This window comes from Furipterus horrens, unplaced genomic scaffold (genome assembly GCF_987537825.1).
Source record: "Furipterus horrens unplaced genomic scaffold, mFurHor1.1.pri manual_scaffold_4, whole genome shotgun sequence".
Lineage (NCBI taxonomy): Eukaryota > Metazoa > Chordata > Mammalia > Chiroptera > Furipteridae > Furipterus > Furipterus horrens.
Genome location: NW_028327174.1, coordinates 13,850,997 through 13,866,640, shown reverse-complemented (window position 1 = coordinate 13,866,640; position 15,644 = coordinate 13,850,997). Strand labels below are relative to the sequence as shown.

Genomic DNA, 15,644 nt, shown 5'->3' with positions numbered 1-15,644 from the left:
CCCGAGCCGTCTGGCTCCCAAGGCACCACGTGTACAGATAATGCTCCGTTTTCACAGATCTGTCCCTGTCCACAATATTTGACATAGAATTTGAAAAATGGAAATGACTTCCTGGTAGCACCGTGAGCATAATGGAGACACACTGAGCTGGGTTGTAATCTCACTCAGTTTCTTTTCAGTGAACCTGGCTGTGTCACCCAGCTTTCCAGGAGCTTGGTTTGCGCATTAAATAAAATAGAGATGAGATCTAACCCAGCTCATTGGTGAGCAATGTTCTGTGGAAAGGGCAAGTGTCTTGGAGAGTTCCTGGCATATGATAGATGCTCGGTGACTATCTACATCTGTCCGCTGGGTTTCCCCAGGGTGTTTAATTATAAACGTGGCTTGGCTAAAGGTCATCATTACGGTATTTTTAAGAGGGTAGGGAGGGATGTGTATTTTGAAAAAGCTCCTCTGGGTTTTTTTTTTTTTTTTTTGGTTTTTTTTTTTTTGAGCCCCTGGTTATGAACTACTTGCTTAGATTTTGAAAAACCAAAGGCTTCTGACCCCTAATGATGGAAATCTTTTTTAAAGCTGCTTGATTAAGGACAAGTGAAATTTGATAGGGAGGGGATTTTAGGGACTCTTTTCTCTGTGCTAAATGCTGGGTCTGGCTTGGACTTGCTACTGGGCCCACTGATTTTTCATGTCAAGCCACAGAGGGGTGCTGTACAAACTGCGGGCCACAGCATGTTTGTTCTAGTCCTGAATGAGTTAAGGATGGAAGTGAAGAAGGGTTTAGAAACTTGAAGTAATTTGACAGTATCTGATCTAATAATTAAAAATTACGTTTTAATTTCATATGGCATTTAAAATTTTATTTTCCTAATACATTTTTATTGAATTTCACAGGTGTCAGTCCATTGGATGGGTTAGAAATAATAATAATTTAAAAACTGTTTCTGAGCACAGCTTTAAAGTGTTCAGAACTAGACACAGCTCCCAGGCCAGCTGTGCGTGGTTGGCAGAATGAATCATTGAATGACGTCTTCCATACAGTTTGATAAAATAACCCGGGCAATTGAGCAACCTTTGGTTTTGAAGAGTAGTTACTTAGAAAAGTTGACAAATCCCTCAGCTGAGACTTCGTTCTTTGGGGCAAAATCATTTCTGAAGGGTTTCCTTCTGGAATTGCTCTAAGAGGAGGGAGACGGTTCTTGTTTTGATGGAAAGCCCCTTGGTGTCCATGCGTAAGGCCGGGAGCATCAGTGATGCAGTAACATTATCCAGTGTGAAGATAGTGTGGTGATAATTTATTCTGGACATCTGAGCAGCAATAATGGAATGGGAGACTGCTTGTACATCATTTGAAGTAGCAATTTCAACTCATCACATTTATTTGGAGGGGAAATGTAATAGCTCAAGAGGAACAACATTAGAAGAGACCCCTGTGGAATGTCTTTAAATGAATTTCAGTGCCCGTCATCAGACATTTTGTTTTAATAGTCATCATAATCACAGTCTAGAGTGAGAGGGGTCTCATGAGGCTGGAGGTGCTGGGGCTAGAAGCGGAGGTTGGGTGAAGCCTGCAGCCACGTGTGACCCGTTCTTGATGTTCTTTGTGTTGGATAGAAAAGCATGAAGGGACAGCTTCTATGCTCGTTTTTTTAAAATCGTGTTTTTATGACAATTCTAAAGCAGCTATGTGCAAATAAAGTCTTCGGAAAAATTGACCCATAGTTTTTTTCATGTACACCAATCAACACTGGCAGTGTATTGGCCTCCCCCATCTTTTAAACATAAATCAGTACAAGAAGAATAGATAAGAGCTCTCTTTTTTTAATCTACTTGCATGTTTGGTGTGTTTTATTTTCTATCCAAATCTGCTACAAGTTCTATTTCTAAATTAATTCCTGAGAAAGGAAACTTAGGCTGGCAAATTCACAAGCCCGAAATTTGTTTGAATGCATTCCCTAGCTCTTTATTTTCCTTCCATTATAAATATTGAAAGGAGAACGTGTTTGGTGCTATTTTCAGTTGCCCGTGATATATATCATCATTCTAATGCAGCTATTTTCATTATTGAATATTGTGTTTCTGTCCTCTTCCAGTCACACATTTTTTAAGTAAAGGAACTTTATTGCTTTTCCAAAGAGTTGTATTAGATTACACTGTCATCAGTATTGAATTTAAGGATGCTAATGAAAATGTTGCAAAATTCAGTGTAAAATTTTCTACATTAAGTATAATCGAGGGGATAACTTATTTCAGGGCTTTTCACATATCCTTGCTAACAAGGATGAACTCTTTCTCATAATTATTTTTTGGCTGTGAATTGTTTTTAGTTTCTTCTGGCTTCATATTTTAAATGTTTTTTCTGATACTAGCTATTATTACTTGGGTCTGAATTTTTTGAGATGCTGACAATATATTGGTATATAAGGAAAAGAAAAGGCTTTGTCACTGGTTTAAGGGTAAAACAGACCAATGGTTTTTCTCAGTACTGCTTCTCCTTTACACAACAGAAGATAACGGGTTCTGTGCTGGGCATTTTAAGATTGAGGTGTCACCCAGGAAGAGATGTCTGTTAGGTCTTACTGGCGTGCAGCTCAGGAGAGACACATGGCTGGAGAGATGGCAAATTCATCTCCCTGAAGGGGAGTCGTGACTGAATGAGACCGCTAACTTGGGAGGGTGTCTGGAGGGGGGAGATCTGAGGGTGGACCCTGGGCAGTGCTTTCTGGCCTTTAATGTCCCGCACACGGGGACAAGGGCAATATTTGCGCGGCCCATTTGGGTGGCCGGGGCGTACAGCCAGCGGGCCTGGGGGCTCCGGCCACTGCCGGGGCTGGGGGCATAGGTGTTCCAGGACTCCTGGGCACGGCTGAGGAACTGTCACAAAAGAAGGAAACAAAAGATCACTGTCGGGGAAACAAGAAGGGCAAAGAATTGTTAAACAGTGGGTGAGATCAGCAGCAAGAAATGCTGCTGAGAGGCTGTGGGAAATGAAGACCGCAAGGTGTCCTCTGGATTTGGGCCATGAGAGCTACTGAGGACCTGCGAGAGAGGTGTCCCCACGGAACGGGGGCGGTGGAAGCCAGATCACAGTGAAGTGGGGAATAGAAATAGACCGGAAAGACCAAACAGCTTAACGTTTTGGCTGAAAGCGGACGAGAGACGTTGGTGATAGAGGTGATCGTAAGATTGAGGGAGGATTGCGTAACGATAAATGCAGTCTGAGAAAGAACAGTGGAAAAGGCAAGGTTAAGAATAAGAAGGTGGGGCAGGTGATGTGTGGAATCAGAATGTCCTCGAGGGGGTGGGAATCAAAGCCCAGCCTGGCGGGAAGGGGGTTATTCCTGTCCTGAGTCATAAAGGAAGGAAGAGTTCATAAGAGCAGTGGGTGCTGAGTGCCAGGCAGGTGACGGTGACTCTGTTTCCCCTTTGCAGAAAAAGGGATCATCCTTGTTGCCATTTCTCTTGGCTGGAAGAACTTTCTTGAACATTTTTGAAAGTATTTGTCTGCAAGTGACAAAATAACTCCACTTTTTGCCTGTCTGAAAGTGTGTTTATTTTGCCTTCTTCACGAAAGTATTTTTTTGTTGACTGTAGAGTTCTATGTTGACAGGTTTTTTGTTTGTTTGTTTGTTTCCAGTTGTGGTCCCTTTCAGCATTTTGAGTCTGTGCTCGGGTACCTGGGTTTTGCTGTCCTCTAAAGAGTACCGAGTTTTCTTGTGGTGGACCATTAGCATCCTAGTGGCTCATTTGATCATTTGGAGACGTGTTTTAAGCTTTGTTAGGGTGGTCTAGAGGAGCTTTTACTCTGGGGCTAGTAATGCTTAGCCCTGTGCCTAGCTGTGGCTTTCTGGGGTCTCCAGCGGTTGCCCCAGGTACTCAGGGAGGCCTCCGGACTCCAGCTCATGAGAACTGGGACTTCTCCTGACCCCAGCTGGGTACTGGTGTCTGTTCAGCTTACAGCTTGTGGTTGTGGTTTCTCCCCTGGCCTCCTGAGGCCCTGCCCCCTAGACCTGCACAGGTTGGCATTCAGCCAAGGATGACTGGCCTGCAGGCGGATTTCTGGAACTCTCTCTCTGGGTAGCTCCCTTCTCTAGGGAATTTGGTCCCACACGTCCTCACCGCCTCAGCCTCCCCGGTGTCCGCTCTTGTCTCTTCAAGTCACCAAGACATCCGTGCTCTCCTCAGACTTCTACACCAGGGTCTTGTAGATGCCTCCAGGTAGACAGCCAGGCCTGTTGAAGGCTCACCTTAGTTGTTTCTCCTCTGTGGGGATCACAGCGCATTGCCTGTTGTTTGGTATCTAAAATAATTATTTCATATATTTTGTCTTATTTAAGAGGAGACAGCTGGTTTAGTACCAGTTACTCCATTAGGCCAGGAATAAAAATCTGTTTCTAGATGAGAAATATTATGGGGTGTGTGTGTGTGTGTGTGTGTTTCTTGGTGAAACTACAAAGGTAAGCAGCTGATGGCCACGACTGCGACGCTGGTGTTCCACAGGAAGGTCTCGTGTGGCTCGTAGACAGCCTGCGGAACAACCAGCCACTTGGGACTCTCACTAAAGCTGAGATGCCTGGGCCCTACCCTAGCTCTGCCAAATGAAAATCCGTATAATTTCTGTGTATTTTAATCAGTATGAATAGGCTTTGTTCACTAAAGTTTGAAATCCATCGTTTTATGGATAGGCTATCACGCGCAGCAGCAAGTTAAAGCTGCCTACAGATGTTAATTAAGGTTCTAAACCCACAAGCACCAAATGCTGGCAAGGGTGTGAAGTGAGGACTCGTCAGTCATGCAGATGAGAGTGCCAGCTGGTCAGGCACCTTGGAAGTCCGGTCAAGTGAAGCCGCACCTACCCTCCAACCCAGCAATTGTACCTCTTGCTCTGGGTGCGAGAAGACTCCCGGATGTCACAGAGCATGTTGCAAATAGCATGTTGGCAATAGTTTGGCAAGCCAGCCAGAGGAGCCTGGATATGTAATCATAATACATTCACTACTTGAAAAATTGGATACTGCAGTATACGGCATATATACTATGCTGTAGTAACTGAGTACTAGTCAGTGAAACATGGAGGAACTAGAACGGTATGTGTCCATATGGATGAATTACTCAAATATGGGGCTGAGCCAAGAAAGCAGGTAGCAGAAGAGGGCATACACCATCTTGCCATTTTTCATGTAAAGTTTTTCAAATGGAAGCAGGAAGAAATTCATAGGAGTGTGGTCAGCACTGATTCAGGGGGACGTAGGGAGGAGGTGACCAGGGTGCCATACACATGGGACTCTAACCGTATTCACAAGCCTCCCTGAGCTGGTAGGTGTGTGGGTGTTTGTCATAATGCACTTCATACCTTTCTACAGAGCCAACTATTTCAGGATGCACATTTTTTAGAGAATAGACAAGCAACTTAAATAGTGTGTTTTACTCACCCTCGTGCTAAGAAAGGATGTCATTAGATAATAACCTAAATATTATTTTCCCTTTTGCTTGGATTTAAAATGTTTTTTTCCCTTTTATCCTTTGGAGAAGTTGAGGATATATTTGGTCATATTACTTCTCTGTTTCTTTCATTTTAAGGAATCACTTAACTCCTTGGTATGTATGGTGTGCGCTGAACTACTCGTTTGCCGTTAACTCATTTGCGCGGGTGTCTGAGAACCTTGTGCTGTCTCCTCCCACAGGTATTCACAACTCTGTCGGTGACCAAGCGCTCCGGGGGAAGCATCCTGCAGGCTGGCTGCTGAGGTTAAGCCCCGGTGTGGATGCTGCTGCCAAGACTCCAAACCACTGGTGTGTTCCTTGCCCGAATCCAAGGCGAAGTTTTCAGGAAGGTTCCTGGGTTTTGACACCTCTGTGCCTTGCGCCTGCATCACGCAAGGCCCCCTTGGATCTCCTGGGTAGGAGGTGGTGAATGGAAGGCAAGCAGCGTCCCACTGGGGTCACCATGACGGACTTGAAGCTGACCTTCGGCAGTGCACCGGAGGGTGCGTCCATGAAGTCCCTGGCCTCAAGCCCACGCGGCGGGCAGTGACGGAACAGCTGGCGAAGCGGACTCAGCGTGACTTTTCCTTTGCAGGTTTTCTTATCCTTTGTCAGGCTTCTACTGTCGATTATTGTTTTCTGTTTTCTCCAAGGTGTTGACGATGCTAGAGATGAAAAATGTTAGCCCTCGATTTTTGTCATGGCTTGGCTATGCACATAAGGTGCCTTGTTGCTTGGGAGGCGTGATTCAGCTCTCTTCGCGGCTGACAGTAGGCTGGTCCCATGAATGAGAACTACCTTGGGACTCACATGTCCTGCTCTGCTCGACTGACCTGTGTAGCATGGTCTCCCCTAATAAGTTATATGTTCCAGCAAGTAAATGTATGATTGGCCAGATTTGCCCCCCGTGTGCTACATCACTTGTTGTTCACCTTAATTCCGTTTAGGAAAGGAAATGGCTCCTTGGCCAGCCTATTGGAAGTGGTATTCTTCTGCAAGGAACTTAGCAGTCTAGTATGATTTCCATCATTATTCATCATGGAGGCAGACATACACCTTAAATGTGAAAAACAATAAATGTCTTTATTTAGTTTAATGCATGCTGGTCTAAGTGAGCTGAAATACTTAACACTTGTTTGAAACTTTTTTGGTAGCTTTAGCTTTAAGCTAAAAACACAATATCACAGCTTTATTTTTCATGTATATTATATATTTGTTCCTTCCTAAGAACTACATTTATAGGAATATAGTTTATTCTACACTTACAATTTAACTCTTGTGGTAATTGCTCTTTTAAGGAAGTTGTTAATATCATAAATTATTATTTTTGAGCACAGGTGGATATGAAGGATTTTTGTTTAAAAACCAAATGGTTTGACATCTTCTGTTGAATGAATGACTTACACCTGGTGGGATTTCTGCAGAAGTGTTTATGCTTTGTTTGCATTTCAACTCCTACTATTACAGAGAGGTATTAGCTCCACAGTTGTAGATTTCTGTGTAAATGTACTAAGGATTCTATTCAGGCCATCTTCTCACTATATGAGTCGGATTTTAAACATGTGCTGTGGACATCAGGCCTCCCACCAGCGGTTCTTGTAGCCCCTTTTTCATTGTCTCCCCTCTTCTTGTGTTTCTCAGCCACAAAGCCGAGTAGTAGATTCCAAGTCCATTTCTCGGTTGCCTCAGGGAACCCATGCTTCTGCCTGGCATTCCACCAGCAGAGCACCCAACCCTGTCCCACGGGACTCTGCCTCACGCCCTCGTCCCACCAGCTTATATGACGAACATGAGAAGAAAAATGAAGAGGGGAATCAAGGCAGTTGACTGTGTTGAGTTTTATTTATTCCTTAAAATTGTTTTGTCTCCAAATCTGCCAATCTCTGAAATTACAACAGTGGGCAGTGGGAGACAATTGTGCTGGATCATGTGGTTCTCTCTGCTTCGTGGACTGGAAGGTTCTGTCCCCACAAGAAGGATCATACTTTATGAACTTGTCTGGTTTAGATTCTGTAATTGCCCGATGTACTGAAATATATTAAGTTCCATGGATTTTTGTTATAATTCTTTTAAAAAAATACCAATGTGAACCATTAAAAGGCATTGATACCCACCCTGTGTGCCTTCTTACTGAAGGGTGGTCTTGGGGTTCTTTGCATGAGCTTCCGTATCGACAGTCATGAGAACTAGTGGGTGAGTGGCAGGGACGCTGGGCTCTCGGGCCTGACCCACAAGCCGACACTCACATTTCAGTGGTGTTGGCTTTTCCTGTTCCTCTTCTCAGCTTATCCTCTTTGACCTCTCGGTCTTGGTCTTTATGGTGGCAGAACCGCCCCGCCCCACTCTCGGTCACCCTGGGTCCCAGCCCTTTGTACGTGCACGGCCGCCTGTCTCTGGTACTGAGCGAGGAGACCAGAAAGGAAATGATGGAACGCTTGCATCCACGGCACAGCGGGCACACACTGAACGAACACTGTGGTGGCTCATTTATGTGTCAGCCTAACTGGGTCACAGGAGGATGCCCAGATATTTGGCTAAACATTATTTCTGGGTTGTCTGTGAGGGTGTTCCTGAACGAAATGAGCCCTGAATCTGCGCTTGATAAAGCAGTTTGCCCTCTGCGGTGTGGGTAGGCATCATCCGTCCCTGAGGCCACTGCGGTAATCCGGGGCAGAGAAGATGATGTCTTGGTTCAAGGTGGTAGCAGTCGATGTGATAGGTAAGTCCTGTTCTGACCTAAGTTGAGCGTAGAACCAGTGGCATTTAGCATTGGATTGGATGTAGGTTGGGGAAAAGAGGTCAAGAATGACTACAGCCTTTTGGGTTTCAGGGACTGGAAGGATTGAGGCAGGAAGTGCCATTTCACAGAGATGGGAAATATGGGGGGAGGGGCAGGTTTGCAGCTGCTAGTAAGCTCGAGGTTTGGGTACCGCGTTTGAGATGCCTGGTAGACATCAGATTAGAGATGGCAGGGAGGCGCTTGGAGACAGGAGTCGAGGTGCAGAAACTTAGGACAGAGAGTGAAATGTCAGGTCAGCCCAGAGGGGATGTTTAAAGTCCCCAGAATGATGAGGCCCCTGGAGCATGAGTGCAGGCAGAAAGGAGGAAATCTGCTGGAAACCAGTAGCTGCCCCCAAGGAGAACGAGCAGGGCCAGGGAACCTCTTGCGGAGTCTTTTTTGTTGTTTTTTGCTGAAGAATGGCAGGCTTTACACCCATAAACATGGGCAGGGAAAGGACATTCCAGACAAACAACCAGACAAGACATGGAAACAGAAAATAAGAGAAAGATGGAGAGGTGAGTTTTAAGCAGCCCGTGGAAGGTCCCAAACAGTAGGCCAGTGCTCTTGGATGTCATTCTGGGGCCGCGGAGAGCCAGGGAGGTGCCCGACGGCAGGCTGGGACTCTGGGGAGGAGAGAGAGGCATGCACACACAGGACCGGGCCTCGCACTGCTCAGAGTGAAATCCTGCACCCCGAACTCCTCACCTCCCCTAGTGCCGGCCCTGCATAGCTGAAGGACAGCTGGGTTGGGAGTGGCTTCGTGTCCTACCCTATTCCAGACAGAAGCAACACAGGTTTGAATCACAGCTTTGCCACGTCTTGGTCAAGTCTCCCATGCTTAACCTCACTCTGCCTCAGTTTCCTCATCTGTAAAATGGGGATATTCATTGCGCCTTCCTAGGGTTCCACGAGTTGAAACCTCATGAAATGCTTAGAATATAACTTTGCTCTGCAGAGAGTAAGCATATGGCAAAATCTGACTTACTATTACACAGTTTGGTCAGAATAGAGTCGGAAGGGGACAAATTCAAAGGCAGTTGTAAATCAGAGCAAGAAATAAAGGAGTCCTAAAAAGGGACAGTTGGCGTAGAAGGGATGTGATATTATTGAGAGAAGAGCAATAAGATCAGCGGGACTTGGAAGCATGCTCACGCATTCAACAGTTCTGTGTAAAATATATACTTGGAGTTCTGAGAGCTGGGTTGGTTAGAAAGCAAGGGAAAGTAGTCTTCAAAAAAAAAAAGACTGATGGACAAGAGGGGCAAATGGCAATACCACCACCACTACTACTACTACTGCTACTACTGCTACTGCTACTGCTACTACTACTACTACTGCTACTACTACTACTACTACTACTACTACTGGCGTTCACCTCCCAGAGTTGCTGTGAGAAGCCCATCAGTGCGTACAGTACGCATGTAAAATTACTTAGGATAGAGGCTGCCACCAAGAAGGTGCTGGGGAGGGGGCACTACTGTTAGTAGGAGAAGGAAGAGGAGGAGAAGGAGTAATCCAGCCCTCAGCATAGGAGGTGGGCAGCGCTGGGGTTCAAGCCCAGGATGGTGATCTCTGTCTCTACTGCAGCCCCGCTCCCTCCTGCCTGGGAAGGACCAAGTGACTCTGAGCCCCGCTGACTTGGAATGCGGCTCAGAGCCCCATTTGATGCTTAAGGAGGTGAGGGTGATCTTAGGGAGAGCGTGGGACCAGCCGGAGGGAGATGCAGAAGGACTTTCACTTGTCTCTACCAAGGGACAAGTACAGAGGCCCGGGTAGAAAAGCCCCTCCACACCCTGGCCTCCATCAGCTCACCGGGAGCCCCACGTAGGCTTCCTCTAAGAGAGTAATTACAAAATTTTAGAATGGCCCTGTAATGTCTCTTTTCCATTTAGGAACCCTGTAAGGTGACATTCGTGATAGGCGTTACAGGAGCTAATACCTTGCTCTCCTGCACCCCCAGTCCTAGTGTGGGAACAAACATGGGAAGGGGTTTTGTGGGATGAGTTTCCCCTCCAGGAGGTGGCTTGGTGATTGGCTCCGTCACAGGCACCTCCCTTCCCTGGCCTTCCTACTGTAGTAAATTTGAGTCTAATAGTTGGTGAAATTAATTTCTCATGGTGAAATGAGACAGGAGAATGATTAGGAATACAATTACCTTGCCTCCTGTGTGACTCACACAGCTTAAAGACTATCTTGTTATAAGTTTCTCTTAATGATTCTTGTGGCGTTCTGCTGGGGTCCACATCCGGGACCACTAAGCAAAGAAAGGGAAGAAAATCAGCAGCTGATCAGGGCTGAGCTCATGCCTGGGGATTGGGGTTAGGCAACTCTGAGAGCTGGGTGGGGGCTCCCTACCGCCCTGTGCAGAACTGCAAGAGCTGTGCTTTTTAAGGACTTAGCTTGTCATCACCATGATTAAATCCACTCTCTCCTGACTTCCGAAATAAGGATGCTCTAATAGAAGCACCCACTCTGCCACCCACCATCCAGGGCTCTCCATGCATGATATCATTCAGCTCCCAGATGGACCAGAGAGCTGGGCGTATTGCCCTGTTTCCTCTTTTTTTTTTTTTAGGTTGATTTTGGAGAGAAACATCGATTTGTTGTTCCACTTCTTTATGCATTCATTGGTTGCTCCTTGTATGTGCCCTGATGAGATGGAACCCACAATCTTGGTGTATCAGGACGATGCTCTAACCAAGTCGGCTTCCTGGCCAGAGCTATCCCCCAGTTTTCCAGAAAAACCTCCAGGTGGTGGTCGCTCATACACAGATTGTGGACAGTCTGGTGTCTTCAGCAAATAAAATCTCAAGGAGGTACAACAAGGTGGAAGGAACCAGGGCCCCTGGATGAGCAGCCCCAAATCCCTGCCCACTCCCATCTGTGGGGCGAGAGAGGAAGAAAGGTGTCTTATTTGGCTCACTCTCTGAGAGCACAGCACTCTGGGGGCTTTGATATAGCAGCCTCACCTGTCCTCCTAACTAATACAGTCATTTAAATCCTTACTTCCCCCCAAATATTTAATGATATAAGAAAAAGTTTATAGTTTATATTTCAAGGGAATCCGTATATAAAAACAAGATTCTAGGGCAGTGAAAATACTCTCTATAATGGTGGACACGTGTTACTATACATTTGTCCAGACCCGTGAAATGTATACCGCCAAGAGTGATCCCCATCGTACACTCAGGACTTAGGGTGAAAATGATGTGTCTTATGTTCATGAATGTCACAAATGTACTGCTCTGGTGGGGGATGTTGATAATGGAGGAGGCTGTGTGTGTGTGTGTGTGTGTGTGTGTGTGTGTGTGTAGGGGCTATGTTGTGATTAACATTACTCTGGACCTAAAACTGCTCTTAAAAATAGTCTATTAAAAAAACAACAATCCAGCTGCCTGGCTGGTATGGCTCAATGGTTGAGTGCCGGCTTGTGAACCAAAGGTTTGCCGATTTGATTCCCCGTCAGGACACATGCCTGGGTTGTGGGCCAGGTCCCCAGTTGTGGGCACATGAGAGGCAACCACACATTGATGTTTCTCTCGCTCTCTTTCTCCCTCCCTTCCCCTCTCTAAATACAAATAAAAAAAATCTTAAAACAAACAAACAAACAAAAGAAATGCAGCTTTATAAATGTACACCACCCATGGAAGACCCATTTGGTGTGGCCTCTGTTCACAGGTAGCCGAGAGGCCCACATTTATTTGATGTAGCCCCCAGGACTTGGAGTTTTTGTGAATAACTCTCTATGTAAGATGCTCAGGTAGGTTCCCCAAGGCTCACCTGGGCCTGGGGTTCTGAGGATCCCTCCAACTAATGAATGAGCAAGAATCTCGTCACAGGACAATCAAGCCTGTTACTACAGAAGTGACTCTCATGGGTCATCACAGAGGGACTGTGACAGTTGCACACATTTCCCAGCATGTTTTTATTTGATCCTTTTTGGAATTAATCTTAGAATTATTCTGTTCAATGGTATACATGTCCCACCTCTTTGGGCTTCAGTGCAGCTACTGAAACTCTTAAGAAATATATAGCTTTGAGTTAGAAGGACTGATTTTGAGTCTGCATATACCTTCGGAAATGTGAATTCATAGATCATGACAGTATGTGGCTCTCTCTCAACTTCGTTCATTAGATTCATGAGGTGTTGTACCTGAGGAGAATGAGAGCATTAATTATATTTATAATGAAATTCATTAGTGCATGAATAAGGGGCATTCATCTTTTATTCATAACTATGAAGTGCTGGTAGGAAAACCAAAGCCGTGCTGCGTATGAGTTTTGAACCATCACTGCCCCATTCTGCAGCTTCTCTGCTCCTTTATTCAGACACATAGGGGGACCCACATGCACTCACGCAGGCACGTATGTACACACCTGTGCCAAGGCCCCTCATGTGGCAGGACGGAGAACAGCGTTCAGGTGGCAAGGTGGCAAGTTCTTTCTGGAAGCAAATACACGCTAGGCATGATCTAACAGAGCCTCCATTATGTGGATGCAACAATAGAAGCAGAGAGGCCCCCAAAGCTGCTGCCAGGCCCCACCTGCAGGTTCCCTCGAATGGCTTAGAGCGTTCCTGGCAATGGTCTGTACTCTCCACCTGGCTCCCCTTCCTTCCCAGGGGAAAAGGGATTCTGTGGAAGGGGTGCTCTGGACCCCGAGGCCTGAAACTCAGCAAAGCACCTTCCAGCCTCCCTTGCTGGAGAAGGGAGGGAGGAGGGAAGGCTGTTCTTGCAGAGAGCGGAGCTGGGAGCAGAGCGCCCCGGGCCCCACAGCTTTCCCTGTGTGGGCCGTTGCACCCCTCAGTCACCATTTTCTCCTCTTGGTGTATTTGCTTAACACTACACTTTAAAGTGATCCCCTTTCTTTTCCATGTGAGCACACCATAGATCAGACTCATAAATGGAAATCTGTCTTATCTGCTGTAGTGATTAATTTATAAAAATCAACAGACATATTTGCATATATTTGCAGATGCATAAAATATTTCTGGAAGAATGCATAAGAAGTACATGGTGATTCCCTATGGAGGGAATAGCTGGTGACTGAGGACAACTGTTAGTAACTTTTCTTGTGTGTTCCCACTTCTACTTTCTGCTTTTGGAATTAAATAAAAACAAATAATTAAATAAGAATAATAAAACATTGGCATTAGATTCTGGCTAGATACTGTTGACTCCTGAAGATGCCAAGCCCAAGGCCTCTCTCTGAAAAAGAGAATTTAGTAAGCAGAGGGCAATAGTAAGGAAACCATAGCATCCCTTTGACTTTCTCTCTGATGTGATAAAAGAATTAAACATAGTAAGAGTCTTACTTTCCCATGCTGCCTTCCTTTCCACCCTTTAGTCATTCTCTCTCCCAGGTCCCTCCCTCCTAGCACTGACTTATGTTTTCCCCTCCAAGGCCAGCATCACTTCAGGAACAGAACAGACTCCAAGAAGTCAGTGTTCTGCGTCTGCTTCTTTGCAATTCTCTTGTCCTTTCCTTGTGGTCACCAGATGGCTGTTGCAGCTCCAGGTATCAAGTCCATATTCAAGGCAGCAAGAACAAGAAGGGGTCAAATGAGTAAAACTATCTCTTTACCTTTTGTGCAGCTGGCCCAATATTCTCCAGCAGACTTTTGCTTTTACCTCCTTGGCTAGAGCTGTGTCCCCTGGCCACCCCTAGCTGCAAGGGAGGCTGGGAAAGTGAGTTTCTTTTAGCTTTTCCAGTCTGTTGAGTGGATTAGCCAATGTACAATGTCTATCTCAGTATCTAAAATAGACACAAACTAGACAGTGAAGGGAAGTGGAGGAAAAACTATCTGTTCCATGTCTGCCCTCCTCATGTAAGCTCAACCAGTCCCCCATAGCCATAGGGCTCAAGAAGATTGTGTACATGAAAGAGCTCTGTGATGTGCTGCATAAGTTACGGTCATCATTCAGAATATCAGAACTGCCAAAGGGGAGAGCAAAACGAGCCATCCTAAAACAGTTGGCTTTTTTTCCCTGTTGATTTGTTAGGAGGTTTGGATTTGAGTTAAATTATCATTAAACAGTCTAAGGACTAGCTTTTAACCCTCACCTCTTGTGACCCCCTCCTTGTCTGGTCATTCTTTGTTCTCAGTGCAACAGGGACCGGTCAGTTCTCTCTGTAAATAAAGTAAGTGACAAACCTCCAGGTACACTTCAAGGCATACACGGGCGCGGTGAACGCCGACTGGGCAGGGCGAGTGTTAATTCACCAACAGGGAGAAAGACTCTGTCAATATTTGTGGGGAGGAGACGTCTCCACCCATAAGAAAGGCCACATTATGGAAATGGAATGTTTCATGCAGAGACATTTTTAGAATCAGGGATGGTCAATAAAGAAGCTAAGAAGGTTTAAGTACATGTGTATAAGAATAAGGCACAGATGGGTCTGCCAGCTAAGAAATAAAACAAGACTTTGATAACCTACCCCGCCTCTCACTGCCCCACGTCTCCATGTAAGAAATAATGGACATTGCTCAGGGACTGTTTTGTGGAAAAATCTAAAGGTGCTTATGCCAAAAGGACTGAGGGGGAAACCACTGCTACCAATCCCCACAGCATCCTGTATTCTGAGTGGATTGGCTGCTTTTTTCTTCGGTCAAAAAGGAATTAAAGAAGGGTGGCTCAAGTCCGAGCTCAGCCACTTTGTGGCTTTGGGTTTGTTGTTGAATCTCTCTGTGCCTCAGTGTCCTCAGATATGAAACGGGGGGTGTGTGTCCTAATATCAGCACCTCCCTCCTGTGATTGTTATGAGCACTAAAGAAATTGACTTAGGTCAGTAAGGCACTGACAACGGAGCTGGCACGGAGACAGAGCTCTGTTGGTGTTAGCAATTATTGCACATGGCCATGGGGACAGCTGGCCTTTTCCAAACTATTCCTGTGACTGTCTTGTATGTTCTGTCCAAGGACACGTTTTCTCTTTCTTTCACCTTTGGTAACCCGAGCAGTGGTTTTGAAAGCAATGCATGCATTTTCAAGAAGGAAGGCACAGAGACAGGGGTGGCCAGGTACTGTATCAATGACATAGCGCAAAGGCTGGGCACACCGACATTGCCATCGGACACGTTTTGGTTTGAACGCTGCTGCTGCTCCTTACTAGTATGATCCCGGAGAAGTGATCCGCCCTCCTGTGTGAAAGAGCGAGGGTAAATCCTCCTGGAGCGAGGGCCGCTCAGAAGATGTAATCAGACGTTGATAGAAAAAGCCTGGCCCACGCCTGGCACACAATAAGCAGTCAATTAGTTAATGCAGCAACAATCACTCAAATTGCAGGAGAGAGATTTGCCTCCTGACTGTCTGCCCCATAACCCATCATCCCACCATATGGCAGACCCTGGTGGAGAGCAGGATGGAAGCGGTCTGGGCTTT

The 15,644-nt window shown here is 45.9% G+C and overlaps 1 protein-coding gene across 4 annotated transcripts in view; it reads left to right on the top strand.

Annotated features, from left to right (window-relative positions):
• TXNRD1 (thioredoxin reductase 1) overlaps positions 1–7,594 on the top strand; it is a 51,005-nt gene extending 43,411 nt beyond the window's left edge. For 3 of the 4 annotated variants that reach the window (XM_090272583.1, XM_090272585.1, XM_090272584.1), the window contains exon 14: positions 5,682–7,594. In XM_090272583.1, the coding sequence (XP_090128709.1) occupies positions 5,682–5,750 (69 nt within the window). In that variant the 3' untranslated portion in view covers positions 5,751–7,594. The remainder of the gene's footprint in view (positions 1–5,681) is intronic. The other variant, XM_090272586.1, reaches the window with a different exon arrangement.
• The last annotated feature ends 8,050 nt before the right edge of the window (positions 7,595–15,644 follow it).